At 39.8% G+C, this 14,072-nt stretch overlaps 1 protein-coding gene across 1 annotated transcript in view; it reads right to left on the bottom strand.

Moving 5' to 3' along the window:
• smchd1 (structural maintenance of chromosomes flexible hinge domain containing 1) overlaps nucleotides 1–14,072 on the bottom strand; it is an 18,261-nt gene that overhangs the window by 907 nt on the left and 3,282 nt on the right. Inside the window, exons 11-45 of the mRNA XM_035656974.1 lie at nucleotides 13,416–13,596; nucleotides 13,186–13,234; nucleotides 12,995–13,068; nucleotides 12,340–12,537; nucleotides 12,127–12,240; nucleotides 11,656–11,762; nucleotides 11,472–11,554; nucleotides 11,215–11,328; nucleotides 10,504–10,584; nucleotides 10,282–10,401; nucleotides 10,044–10,188; nucleotides 9,765–9,867; nucleotides 8,864–8,936; nucleotides 8,474–8,613; nucleotides 7,633–7,761; nucleotides 7,312–7,536; nucleotides 6,979–7,121; nucleotides 6,469–6,551; nucleotides 6,269–6,387; nucleotides 5,340–5,501; nucleotides 5,017–5,145; nucleotides 4,805–4,884; nucleotides 4,518–4,675; nucleotides 4,319–4,434; nucleotides 4,153–4,214; nucleotides 3,508–3,595; nucleotides 3,157–3,288; nucleotides 2,867–3,034; nucleotides 2,635–2,761; nucleotides 1,982–2,101; nucleotides 1,762–1,832; nucleotides 1,530–1,652; nucleotides 1,109–1,290; nucleotides 473–582; nucleotides 1–58 (exon numbers count right to left, since the gene is read on the bottom strand). Coding sequence (XP_035512867.1) covers nucleotides 1–58; nucleotides 473–582; nucleotides 1,109–1,290; nucleotides 1,530–1,652; nucleotides 1,762–1,832; nucleotides 1,982–2,101; nucleotides 2,635–2,761; nucleotides 2,867–3,034; nucleotides 3,157–3,288; nucleotides 3,508–3,595; nucleotides 4,153–4,214; nucleotides 4,319–4,434; nucleotides 4,518–4,675; nucleotides 4,805–4,884; nucleotides 5,017–5,145; nucleotides 5,340–5,501; nucleotides 6,269–6,387; nucleotides 6,469–6,551; nucleotides 6,979–7,121; nucleotides 7,312–7,536; nucleotides 7,633–7,761; nucleotides 8,474–8,613; nucleotides 8,864–8,936; nucleotides 9,765–9,867; nucleotides 10,044–10,188; nucleotides 10,282–10,401; nucleotides 10,504–10,584; nucleotides 11,215–11,328; nucleotides 11,472–11,554; nucleotides 11,656–11,762; nucleotides 12,127–12,240; nucleotides 12,340–12,537; nucleotides 12,995–13,068; nucleotides 13,186–13,234; nucleotides 13,416–13,596 — 4,167 coding nt within the window. The remainder of the gene's footprint in view (nucleotides 59–472; nucleotides 583–1,108; nucleotides 1,291–1,529; nucleotides 1,653–1,761; nucleotides 1,833–1,981; nucleotides 2,102–2,634; nucleotides 2,762–2,866; nucleotides 3,035–3,156; nucleotides 3,289–3,507; nucleotides 3,596–4,152; nucleotides 4,215–4,318; nucleotides 4,435–4,517; nucleotides 4,676–4,804; nucleotides 4,885–5,016; nucleotides 5,146–5,339; nucleotides 5,502–6,268; nucleotides 6,388–6,468; nucleotides 6,552–6,978; nucleotides 7,122–7,311; nucleotides 7,537–7,632; nucleotides 7,762–8,473; nucleotides 8,614–8,863; nucleotides 8,937–9,764; nucleotides 9,868–10,043; nucleotides 10,189–10,281; nucleotides 10,402–10,503; nucleotides 10,585–11,214; nucleotides 11,329–11,471; nucleotides 11,555–11,655; nucleotides 11,763–12,126; nucleotides 12,241–12,339; nucleotides 12,538–12,994; nucleotides 13,069–13,185; nucleotides 13,235–13,415; nucleotides 13,597–14,072) is intronic.

Here is a 14,072-nt window from a genome sequence, read left to right as displayed (position 1 = left end):
TTGTTAGCAGAGTCCAGGTCGTCTATCAGGATAGTCTCTCCAAGGAGGTTTTTAAACACTGCAAAAAGAAGCACAAGCAGGAAACCTTCAGACCTGTTGGGACAAATCTAAACACTCATAACTTTACTGCTTATACTACTGAAAAACTTCCAAAGTCAAAGAGAAAAGCTTATTTGAGATGAAAATCCTTAAATGAAAAGTCATTTTAACGTAGTAAAAGACACCCAATTTACCCCAGAGAGGAACCCCTCTCCCTCCTGTGAGGCTGGGTACCAGGTGGAACCATTTACCCAAGACTCAACAGGAGTAACAGGGGCATGAAGGAAATACCCCAACAACAGCAAACACAAAGAGACCTGGGAAGCATCTAGAAAACCACAGAAACCCTGGACTCGTACTATATATCTGCATGAAAAAACAACAAGTAGGCAATGGTACACAGAGCAGGGGAAATTCATTCAGGGCAGCTCACCGATGTTGCAGTTCTCCTGGTCCTGGGGGTAACTCAGGAGCGCTCTGGCGTAGATTGGGTTCCCAGAGGGATCAAAGAGCATGTGGCCATTTCTTATGTGTGGCAGCGGCCTGTAAGCAATTCAAATGTTAGCAGAGAAACTACAGAGATGATCTGACACCAATAGAGGACCACACTAGTAATTCATCATAATAATTATAGTCACCATTTTATGAACCTTAAATCAAAACGAAAGACTTTCATTTTCAAGTCTTATAACTTACATTTACATTTAATAAGTTGTGGCCCTTTTTTTTGCAGATTTTCCACATTTTATTGTCTGAATGCGTGTATTGATTTACATGATAAATTCCCTTGAATTGAGATTTAACTAGTTTGATGGATGAAGGCATGACTTCACTAAAGGCGCCCTTGTTACATAGTCGTTAAACAAGGAGGTGCCACAAGATCTTTAAATTACTGTTGTTGGAAGTCTAGAGGTAGGAAAAGGCTTAAAAATGAAAGACTATAATGAAAGACGCACTGGAATCTCATCAGGAAAACTATACACAATACTGTCAAACTGAACTTTTTAGTATCACAAAAGGCCACAAGCTTTATTTTTTTAAAGACTCTTCATTGACGGAGAAGTTATACCTGTCGCCTGGTGGCACATACACACTGTCAAGGGCCATGACCTGCTGCCTGCCTTGGGTGTCGTCATAGATCCTCCGTGCTGCTACTGTCGTTTTGGTGATGACGCAATCCATGTCACCCCTGATGTGCCAGGAGATAACCCTCGCAGCATCATCGTCCTGCACAAACGCCAAGTGGCCAACCTGCAATCAAAAGATAAAGCACACAGCTCTGGAACATAAACCGTGTGACCGTTTCAAGGCACAGCCTGTGAGGATACTTCAGCACTCCCCCCAACACACATTTTCCCCAACTCAAACTCACAAATTAGCCCAAACATTGATTGGACGCATCTGCATGGGCGTCACAGTTTCCTGAAATTACACACTAGGTTTTTAAGGCGCTACGCCAACAGAAAGGTCATTTTTTCCTGTGACATTACCATTCCTAAAACATCCTGCTGCCCCCTGAAGTTATCACGGATGGAGCAGACTCTTCTGGGCGTGTTCAGGATTCTGTTGGCTTCGGCTGTCTTCTCTTCTAGCATTCTGTTAATATCTGGGACCTACAAAGAATACAAAATATGCAAATGTCATCCCCTGATGAATATATATCAGTTAGATCATAATTTCTGGATATACAGATGTAAAGTGTGGATAGAATTAACATCTTACAGATACAGGTTGTGTTAGTCTCAGCGCATTTCTCTGGTCAGCCTCTTTTTTACACGCATCATGGTAATGATCTAGTATGGAAGAAATACTTGCAATTAGGGTTAAATACATTACTCATATTATTATATTTAAATCAATCAATATTGTACAGTTGCTTGTGTTTAAACAGCATTTATCATTTAAAACCTTTTTTGTATAAGGGAAGAAAAAAAACTCTTACTGTTCAGCATTTTGAGAAGTTCACGAGAGCTATCAAAGGCGTTTCTATATGCAGCAACAGCAGCAGCGAGCTCACATTTCTTCTTGCTTAGCTGGGACATTTTCTGTTGGTTCTCCCCATCTAAAACAAAAGATAAACAGGAACATTTGTTTTATTTACCCAGTTTAATTAGATAACATCTGTCCCAGAAATATTGCCTACTGTCATTATAATCTGTGTGTAAAAAAAGCAGGTTAGCCAGTGTTTTGCTTTCTATACTTGGTGTGGCGACTGCACACACACCTCAGAGTTTTGTCTGGTATATCATATCTGAGGAGGCACCAAAGAACTTGGCTTGATTGACCTTTCAACTCCAAAGAAACACAAGCTAGTTTTGAGCAGCAAGTAATGTGGAGTTCCCCTTTAAATGCCATTTATTAAACCTGAAAATAACACAAATTACACTGTTTTCACCTCCATTGTACTCGGACACTGACAGAAATTTAGATATATCTCAAAGCCTGAGCATATAAAACTAACTAATGCTTGAAGTTTAATTTAGTTACGTTATAAACCATAACCATCTAATCACATGGAGTCAGCATCAGATCTCATATTCAGTCTCAGCACAGCAGCAGCACTGTGTTACTGAATACATTTTTCTTATATCATACCATTGCAAAAATAGAAGACGAGCTTAAAAGGATCCAGGAATGTGGAAACCATCGACACTTCAGGTTTGAAGAGGAGGGTGTATGAACTGCCATTTTCACCAGGGCTGTTCTCCATGACTGCCAGCCTCTGTGCGGAATAAATACCCAATTATCATGTGTGACGTGCATCATGGGAACCTTAAATATCAAAATAAAGGTTGTGGTGTGTCCTGTCTGACAAATGGATACTCACACTGATGTGGACTTTTCCTTCTACCAAGCTAAACTGAAAGCTGTTGACTTTGCCTTCAAACAGAGGGAGTTTGTTGTTGTTGTTGTTGTTGTTGTCTCCATTAGAAGTTGTTATAGAAACCATCACCTTCCCATTCAGGTCCTGCCCCGTTGGGTTTCCATATGAATCCTGGAATCATTCAAAGCAGTCAGGCTGAATATCAGATGATAAACATCAAAACTACGCCTTTAAAAACTCACATATCTAACTGCAACTCTTAGGCTGTTTCTGCTCTTTTACAATGAGCTCACCATTATCCTCAGAGTCATATTCTCCACCAAGGTTCGGCGGGCAATATCCTTACTGTAGGAAACAACTGGGGCTGGTGGCTGAGAGTCGGGTCTCAGTCTGACAGGTTGATTGGGCTCCACATTTATAGTAATCTAGGAGACAGGAAACAGTGCTGAGGTTAGTCATTTTTCTCAGTGAGTCAGGATTATGACCTCCACCCCTGCAACGACTCCACCAACAACCACTTTCCTGTCAAACAGATATGAAAGACAACAAAATGTGGAGACTCCATAGACTTTGTATTTGTAAAAAAGGTCAGCTGTTGGGTGTCTGGAAAGAACTTGTTAAGGCGTGATGATGTTTCTACCAACCTGATCACTGAACAGGACTTTTGTTTTGTCTACACAAAGAGAAAACTGGATGATGTGCTTTCCAGCATCTTCTGGGATCTCTTTATCTCTGCAGAGAAAGAAAACAAAAACAATATTTACTTTTCTTAAAAAGGAATAGTCTGACATTTTATAAAATGTACTTTCTGACAGAGGTAGATCAGAAGACACTACTGTCCTACCACTGACAGGTCTGTGCGGTAGATATGAAGCTACTGTAAGCAGCCGGTTAGCTAAGCTTAGTGCGAAGACTAAGAACAGAGGGAAATGGGAACAAAATCTGCTTATCGGCATCTCTAAAGTTAAAACGAAACCCTAAAATGTAAAAAGTTTGCCGTTTTATAGAGGGTTATGTGTCATATCATCTCTTGGCTGGGAGCAGTAACTTCCTGGAGTCTGCTGGTTTGTTACCGTTGGACAAAGCCAGGAGCGCTGTTTCCAGTCTTTTACTAACTTAAGCTAACTGGCTGTTTACAGCAGCTTCAGAATTACGATACATACAGGACAGTGGTATCAATCTTCTCACCTAACTCTCAATAACAAAGCGCATAAACTTCCCAAAATGTCAAACAATTCCTTTAAACATCCTGCAACAACTGAATCAGACAGGATGTAAAAGCATTTTACCTGAAGTGAAAACAGTGATTGTTCTCATTCTCCATGGGTTTACTACACTTCAGCTCAGTAGCCTAGAGAGAGAAGGAGAACAAACAAACAAACAAGATATTATTTTTTTTTAAAAAGCAAACGAAAACCAGCGGCCGTCCCCTCTGTCTGTCTGTTAGTCACTTACTGTTGATGGAGGACTTTTTAACACGCATCCTCCCTTCCACAAAAACATCGTCACCGCAGCAGGGTTGAAAGTCGTTATCGGGCTTCCTTCATCGGACACCACGGTTACAGAGAACGCTGAACAGACACACAGTTTCCTTTAGTTTTCCAACTGTCCAACAAGAACTCCACAAACAAGAGAAACAAATATAGACACAAACCTGGGAATTTGCCTCCCGCAGGAAACTTGGCTCTGGTGTCATACACCACTGACAGGCTGACAGGTTTGTTGGGATCAGGGATGAGAGTGAGAATCACTGATGGACCCCGGATGGGTTTCATGTTGAAGGACCCCTTAAACTCCAGCTGATAGTACCCCCTAGTGGAACAACAGGAAAACAACATGTGGACCTCTGACAATAAAATCCCTGATGTGGGAATATTACTGCATTATGATAATTAGGGATGGGAATTGATAATATTTTATTGATGATTGAGTGGCACTCACTTTGGTCCGCTCACACTAGTGACAGTGAACGAGGCTTTCCCTTCTGCGTTCACAGGTTTTGAAATTGCATCTGTCGTCACCTAAAACAACAAGACGATTTCATTACATTTCTCCTGTGAGATCATTTTGTACAACTTGTTGGTTCCTGGCCATTGCTGACTTATTATATTACAGTGTAAATGGAACAAGGTAGTTAGTGTCAGAAGTCAAACCTTCAGTGTCGAGGGTGAAGACTTCAATTCTACAACAACCCTCTGGTCTGGAGAAGGGTTTCCCCACTCGTCACACAGTTGGACTAGGAACGGTGTGGGGATGCCGTGGTCATTCAACACCTGCAAAGGCTTATAGATAAAAATAAAAAACATATTGTTAATATAAAACAACTGTGACCATCAAAAGCCTTTCTCTCTTTAATTGCTATTTAGGGAATTTATGCTTTTATTTTGAGAACGTATAGAAGAGACGAGACAGGAAGTGAGGGAAGAACGATGAGAGATGAGCCAATCAGGACGCTCCAGTAAAAATGCTGTCTTACCTTCTCTGGCTCACTGACTAGTTTAAGCTGTGCAGGGACTCCAGCGTGCACGTCAACTTTGACTCTCTCCACATAGCTCCTGTAGGTGAAGCACATCTCTCTGGAGCCAGGAGTCCCGGACTGGAACTGAACCCCCGTTAGCAGAACAGAACCGCTGCTCTCCTGATGTCAACACACAGAGTGAGGATCAATTAATCAGTGAATCTACACACTTATGAAAGGAGTCCTTTATTTAAGGTAAATAATTAGTAACACATTCTAATACGTTGTCACATATAAAGGGCACGAATTCAAACTTTAAAAAGTAAAATTAAATTATAATTTCATTTCACTGAAAGTATGAGCAGCAAGATTTACTTAAGAAGTACAATTACCTCAAAATTGTACAGTGCACTATTAAGTGTATCCCCCCCAAAACAAATAAATACATTCAATCAGCCACAAAGTGATAATATTTGCTGCTGTAGATCCTTCAGTGGTATATCACTATGTACTCATCTTCTGGCATTCAACATCAAAGTCCTTGCACTGTTTGTTAGTTTATATGGGATGGAAATTTCAGGCAATAAATCAATGATCTTCCAGTTCTTAGCACTACAAAGACACTTCCCTTGGTCAGGAATGTGTCTGATGCTGTCCAAGCAGAGAAGGAATGAAGGAATAGCTGCTCCTTATCTGTGTAATCCAAGTTTTATTACCTTGCTTGCCTAACTCTGTCATTCATATATCATGCGCTTGGCCTGTTTCATGGTGTGGAGGTGGCGAGATAGAGGTGGGGAGATTAAGTTTCGTAATGGGAACTAAGCCTCACCTTACACATTGTTACATATGACAACAACTGCAAACAAAACACTTGGAATACTATACTTCACAGAAAGCTGAGATAGAATGACTACATTTTGATTTCATTTGTGTGTCTAGTTTCCCACCTGCCATGTAAAGACTATGGCTGACTTGTCCAGACCATCAGCTTCCACACTCATGTGGTTCACACAGGCAGGAGTAAGCGTCTTGGTTACATTGTCATACTGGTCCACAAGGTCCAGGTCTGTATAAGGAAAAAGAGGTGTGTCATCAAGCAAGCATAGCCTCAAAAATAAGATTTCTAGGTGATTAGATTCATACTCACTGACTCCAGGTAGGGTTTCACCCAGCATGACTTTGCTTTGGAGCAGAGTCGCTTTCAGCCGTGATGGTTCATCCGGACGAGGTCTGCAAACACAACAAGCAAGGATGTTTGAAAGGTACGATACCAAAGGAAAAGGTCAACATTTTGGGAAATAGGTGAGAAAATCAATAGCACTCTCACAATAAATATGAAGCTGCAGCAAGCAGACTGTTAGCTTAGCTTAGCATAAAGACTGGAAACAGGCCTGGGTCTGTCTGAAAATGTTGTTTTTATACTTCAGTTTTTGTACATAATGTAAATAATGTGTTAATAGGTGAGCTTTTCTGTCTAATTAAGCAAAATGCCCAAAAAATATTGTGAGCTTTAGATGTGCTAGTTCTTTTCTTTTTTTTAATCTTCTGACAGAGCCAGGCTAAATAATAAATAATATTTCCCAAAATATGAGAACTTAACTATTCCTTTAAGCTTGCAAACGTTGAATCACAGCTTTGAGTCAGGTGTGTGGCTTACATTATGTTAAAGGACATGGACACACTCTGGTCTTGGTAGGACACCTGGCGGAAGCACTTTTCGTGCACCTGCGTGGGCACATGAACATCAGGCAGCTTCCCCTGGATCAAATCTTCCAGATTTACATCTCCTGTCCAGTTAACCTTAAACAAAGCCAGAGTGAACGAAAAAAAGTCAGTAAAAAGTGGTTTGTTTTATTATCACACACCCAAACCACTGGAATCTTTCCAAATGAGAAAAATGGCTCTGACATTTGCAAAACCACATCTTCTTATTAAAATAGGATACAGTAAAGACAACAGGAAGACAATGCATTATATATGCCAAGCGCACCTTGATCTTGGAGGCAATTTCAGTGGTGAGAGGTACCTCTCTACCAGCCTCATCGTACAGCCTATAGAACAGGTTCTCCAGCAAGCCTCCAGCAAGCCATTCAATATTTTCCTTGTTCCGCAGCACCAGATTCTCATCGTCCTGACTGCAGAGCTCAATGGAGAAGACCCTTGTGCTGGGGACCACCTTCAGCTCCCTCACAACCGACGCAACATTCTTCTTACTCTTACGGGAAAACGAAGCAGAGATGGAGACATTGTGATAAAAGTTTGAATCAGATAATGTTCTACTAAGCAGACTGCTTTGTTTGTTTTTACTTACAGGCATCTCAAATTTAACTCTCAGCATCTGTGGCTCTTGTTTGATTATTTTCAGTTTTATGGGCTTCGTCACTAGCTGTCCAGCTCCTGTGCTACTGCAGTCAGTCGACGCCAGTGGAAGCCCCTCAACCTGTAATTCACAAAAATACAAAAGATGAGTATAAGTCAACCAGTGGAAACCAGTTATTCATGATCATTTAGATTATGTTATTGAATTAAAGGACAGAAGGAGAGTTGAAAGAGTAGGCCCAGAAAGTTGAGAGCACTACCGTAAACACATTTTATTACATCAGGAATAAAAAGGACTCAGGGCGAAAACATATTAATCAACAGCAGAGACGAGTCTTGAGGTTTCTGAAAGAAATGCTAATAATTTTAGTAAATTAAACTAAAATGTATGTTACAAAAACAAGTCAGAACAAAGTGTCTTCAGTTATGGATTATTTCTTTTAAGTTGGGAGATTTAAACCCCAATAACAACAATTCTGACCACAAGTGTATTTTGTCTCTGGCAGGGACAAGCCCTCTGGTTTTTTATTCCAGTAAAACTAATTTTAATGGTTGCCCCTGGGGATTTTTCTTTAGCTGGTAAACAGGATGAAATGTTATGCAAGAACACTAAAATTCACATGAGACATCCTCTCGCTGAACTAGATTCATTGAAATACTGTTGTTAAAACAGGCATCACATTTCAGAAGGTTTGTGTGTGAAGTGGACAGATGCTCCAGATATCGCTGCCTTAGTTCAACATGGTCAAAATGCTCCTATTATAGTTAGTTGTGCGAGATTTCACACAGACATCTGATGTCTGACACACTTCCCAGCAACTGCACATCCATACCTCACAGCGAACTATCTGTTTGGTGTGAGCGGTGATGTTTCCAGCCTCATCGTGAACTTCAACATTAAATCTGACGGGGTTTCCGTTCTCTACCGTCATCGGGTTGTCTTCTGGGGTCACATGGAGGGAGTGCGGATTACCTGAAAAACATTATGATGCAGGTGAGGTACTATTTGTTTTTTCAGGATGAATTTTTACACCAGTGGTTCTCCCAGATTTTGATCAATTATTAACAATTATAGGGTAAGCAAGTAATTGGAAAGTTGAATTTTAGTGTAATTAAGGTCAGAACAATAGCACCAGCATCAATCAAGCATCATGAAAGGTCATTCTGTACTTCTGATATGAGCTCACTAATTGTGATAAATGAATAAATAAATGCAGTCTTACCAGGAAGAAGCACAACGCTGTGACTCTGTGTATCTTCTTTAATGCCAGGCAGGGTCACTTTCAAGTTGTATGGCTGAAAAACAAAATACCCAATAAAAAATAAATAACAGAGGACCACCAGGTGTTTCATGTCATGTTTGTTTCAAATATTGGCAACTTTTTATCTATTGGTTTATGACATTTTCTTAACAGGGCTGACAAGTATCTATTTTTTGTAAGTTTGTATCTAACTCACCTCTAAGATTGTGATTTTACTGCATTAGAGAAATGTTCTTTAAACCGTTCTTGTATACACTCTATTACTATTATTGCATAATTATACATTGTACATCAATCTTTTTTGTAAATAGGTGTGGGAGATAAACAGTATTAGGAGGGGTAGTAAATGTATATGGTCCTGGTCAGGGGGTTGTGTTTTATGGTAGGTTGTCAGATTAGGGTCAGGATAAGTCCACAGCTACACGAAGACCGATTTTGTGGGGAGAGACCCTGGACTTTAAAATAGTAACCATTAAACAAGAACAAACAGGGGTGTTCCACTGTTTTCACACTGATGTACTGAAGATGTATATAAGAAAAAGGCATTTTAGAAGTCTGGGGGGGGGAACGTCTATGCTGTGGGGTTTGTAATTCTTCAGAGAACTAGCAACTCTCCAGATTATGGAAGAATTTCCCCGACATAGTCATGGCAACCTTATTTATGTAGCCCAATATCACAAATAGTAACTTTATTACAGCATACGACATCCTCTCTCTTTCGATTATGAAAGAATCGAGGGTCCCCCAAGAAAACCTTCAGCAGGGATAAATGGAAGAAACAAGAAAAGCCAAAGACATGACGACACAATTACACAAACAGTCGAACTAATCGCTTTTGAGATGAGAGTATATTTTTTCTAACCTTTGATTTTTGGTGAGGCAGGACTTTTCCACTTGCTTTGACACTTTTGATGGTGAACGTGGTCCCACTGCTGTCCACTTTCTCGTGACTCAGCTCCAGGCCACTAAATAAAATAAATACAAATAATAAAAAACGTTTCATGTTGTAGCTAGCCAAAGATACATGCTACACTCAGGCCTACAAATTTGCTGCTGTTACGTCAAAACAGCAGCAACAAAGCAATAAGAAAAGATTTTTAGACAACGATAGATGTTTTCCAAATGAAGTGGAGTGACCCACCTGCACTGGAGTAAAGGTGTGAGATTGGGAGGAGGCATCGCTGGGTGGCCATAACCATCTTTAATCAGCAGAGGGATGTCAAATGGCACTCCCACACTAAGGCTGGGGCTCACTGGACCGATAACGAAACTCACAGCACTTCCCTCTGAGGAGGACAAAAACAACACATGTGTAATTAAGGTATTCAGGAAGGATTACAAATATGACAGTAAAAAGATTTTTTTTTTGTTTTCTTCACCTTTGATGGTGAAATTGAGTTTGTAGCTTGGAAGCTCGGTGCCTCCGAAGACGGTAGAACTACTTTCAGATATCATAGTGTGCAGAGACAGCGTATACTTCCCCAGGTCACGCAGACTCTCTGTCAAAGATGAGATGTTTGCAAATTGATACATAATCTTTCAGGAGACAAAAATCAGGGTGTCTAAAAACTAACAAATAATGAAAATAAAAAGAAATTTACCAATTCTTTTGAACCAGAATCCAGAGTACTTCACTAAATGTTCAGCAATAAAAGAGACAACCTCCTTGTCTGCTTTAGCACCTACGTATGAAAGGAAAATAGAATTCATTACAACATTTAGAGGAAAAAACAAACAAAATGTACACCAAGAAGCTGAAGTGCTAGAACAAAGTGGAGATTAATTGGCCCAAATTCTCTAGTTCCAAATTTTCAAATGTGAGGATTTGCTTCTTTGTTTGTTTTCTGTAACAGTAAACTAAATATTGTAGACTGAAATAAGCAATTTGAACTTGTACTCTGCAAAAGAATAAAAATCAATATAATAATAATTATGGTAATTATCGGTAGCAGCTCTGGAACAAAGACAGTCTGTAGGAAGATTATACATTTTAAATTAAAAAAGGTATGAAGGTGTTTCTATTTTGTGGATTTTGATTCACCACTTCACTCATGATGTTGTTCCCAATTCTCTGAAAATGACAAATTCATTGTGTTTTTAACATTTAGTACATATTAATTTGAGCAGTTTTTGTAGCTTTCTTAAAATGCCTTTGCTAGAAATGGTAGAAATAAATATTTAAAGTTGCATTTCCCTGATCTGCTAATTAGTTGCCTTTTTACTGCTCATAGCTTTTATCTTAAAGTACAATAACAGCATTGCAATTTAACAAATCAAACCATCTGATTTAACTTGTGCTTATTTTTTCTCACCGTGTTGGACGATTTTGAGTTGAACCACCAGTTTCTTCCCTTGTCCCTGGCCCACTGATGGCATCCTGGATAACGAATCTGCGTTCCTGTTTAGAATTTCGACTTTAACTGGCCCTGAAATGATGTGAAAGTTTAAACACACAAAAAAAAAACCTGTGACATTTGGGCTCCATGAAAAATGACATTATCATGTTTTTCCATGCACTCTAATGACTGATATGTTAACCAGTATGGTGGCAAAACAATGCAGCATTTACCCAACAGAGTCCCAGCTGGACGAACTGCGTTCTGTGGCCAAGGGTTGCCATCTGGCCAGTCCACTCTCAGTTTCTCTGGAAGTCTGGAACAAATTTTTTTTTGTTGTAAAGACTCATTTAAGTCTTAAGTATATGTTGCTCTTGCTTTGTGTTGTACATTGTAAAATCGAGATTAGATACTCACTTGGCAGCGGCCATCTCAATGCTTTTCTTGATGGCTTCATCAGTAGCAGTCTTGTCAATCTTGGAAATTGGTATGATCTTTGTCTTGCCATGAAGTGCTCTGGGTTCCTAAGAAACAGATTTGTTTATCAATTTCATGCTAAATACAAGTAAAAGAGAAAAGGGCGTTTGTATATTGTCTAAAAACATTTGTATGTGTCAATGTGTCATTTCTTCATTCAGACTTAACTTTAAAAAACTTGATGACACACAAAAAATAAAATCAGTAAATTGAATTCACACACCACCTACAGAATATACATAGTACATAGACCAGTGATTTGTAGACAAAATACGAGAAGCGACTACAACTTCCAGTCTTTTTGAATGACTACCGGCTTTGTACATCTAAAATTCTAAGGGTTTAATTTGACTAGTTTAACATCCAAACAAACACTTTTTCCAATATAAACTCCCTTATTTCCTTACTTACCAGAGACACTTCAACCTGTCCTCCTGTGGCAAAGACATCGCCTTTATAATTCCCGAACAGGAAAAACTGAACCACAGTACCATACAAAATGGGAACCGTTTTCTGAGACCTCACCTGTATGAAGAAACATGCAGGCATCAATATAAAATACAAAATAGTAAGAACACACACATTTGCACTCAAAAAGAAAATAGAAAAACAAAAGATGCTCACGAGTTGGCCTGTTTTGTAAATTTTCCCGTCCCATTCAATGGAGGAAAACGTCCCCCACGGGTGCTGCATCTTCTTAGTAGGCACATCTGGTCGAGTTATGGTCGACTTGTAGCCCTTGAACTTTATTTGCTTGTCCCACCTCTCGTGACAGTTTTGAAGCCACTGTGTGAAGTCCTTTTGAATGTTACCTCTTTGTTTCTGTGGACATAGAAACAAAACAGTTCAGCAACAGAACAGCAACAGATTCCTCGAGTTCTTCAATAAAACAAATGGACTAAAGCTGCATTAAGATTGTGATTTTTGTCCACTAAGAAACAAAAAAAAACTCCAAAACAGGTCACCTATAAATATCTGGCAGGGGTTTTAGTTTACTGGGTGCAGGATTTTCTTCAACATTACTTGGTTTACTATCACTCATTGCCTTGTCTTGAATGTCAGCACTTGTGTATTGGGGGAGGCAGTCAGCCAAAAATAATGAGCTAAAGGCTTCATAGAGCTGTACAGTCTTTTTCTGCTGCACAAGCAACCTGTTTCACATTGTGCCAAGTCATTTGATTCAATGTTAATATCCAATCTATTGCTTAATGCAGCTTTAATGCATCCATAGACTTGCAACATGTGCTGCTGAACTTTTTATCTCAGTGTGTTTAAGCACCTTGATTGGGGAGGGATCTGGTAGCGGACCTGCTCTCTTTGACTGATCTTTTGTCTCTGTTACACTCTCGCTCACTAGAGAAATTCAACATACACAGAACATCACTGATAGGCTCACTTTTGGACTCTGTAGTGTACCACAAACAGTTACTGAACATTTCCTGTCTTCTGGTTTTTGCTATAGTTGGGCACCTTGATCAGGGAAGGAGGGACCTGCAGAACTGTTCTCTTCCTGTGGACACTTCCAATAATAAAAATCAACATCATCAGCAATAAATGAAGCAGCAAGTTACTTTTTATGCGCTTACAATCTTAAAAATATACATCCACATCAAATACAGGTGCTATGAGGGAAAACTCTCAAATATGGGACTTAAATTTGTTCTAATCATCAAAAAAAAAAAGTTTGTTCAGATGACAACCTGTCCATTAACAACACGTGTGAAGATAGTGTCCTTCTCCTTCAGTTTCAGCTCCAGGTCCATGAAGGTGAGCTTGTTCGTGCTGACCTGGAATCTGTCGTCAGTGAAAAGCACCCCTGAAACCCGGCTGTAACACTCTGCGGGCAACTTTGCTCCTTTACCCCGAGAACACCAGTCGAACCTGTAACAGAGGGACAGCTGATGTAAGAACACCAGTGTAAGACCAGCTCAAAAGCGGTGCACAAGTTTATACAGTCTCAACCTCCTAGCGTCAGAAATGACTACACTGAGCTCTGTCAAGCCCTGACAGAAGAGTTCTCTTCTCCTGCTGATGAGATCTCAGCAATAGTTGCAGCCTCCCTAATTAAACATTCCAGACGTGAAAATCCAGGATTATTTTAAACGTTTAAAGCATGTGTACTTCCAGGGTAAGAATGCACCAGGCTTAGAAGAAAACACCTTCTTTAAGTCTTTGTTTTTGCGGAACCTGCATCCATGTGTACGCACACACGTCGTACTTAGGACACAGCATGATAAACCCTCAATGCCAGACATTAGGAAGATTACACAGGTGGTTTGGGAAACTGTTGTCGCTTGCAAAACAAGCAACACAACAAATGAACCGGCCAGCTTAAATGTTAAAGCGTCACACACACC

The sequence above is a fragment of the Morone saxatilis genome, unplaced genomic scaffold (genome assembly GCF_004916995.1).
Source record: "Morone saxatilis isolate NCDOM2014 unplaced genomic scaffold, NCSU_SB_2.0 Contig0, whole genome shotgun sequence".
Classification (NCBI taxonomy): Eukaryota; Metazoa; Chordata; class Actinopteri; family Moronidae; genus Morone; species Morone saxatilis.
Note: the sequence above shows the minus strand (reverse complement) of the source record. Positions and strands in the feature narration are given on the sequence as shown.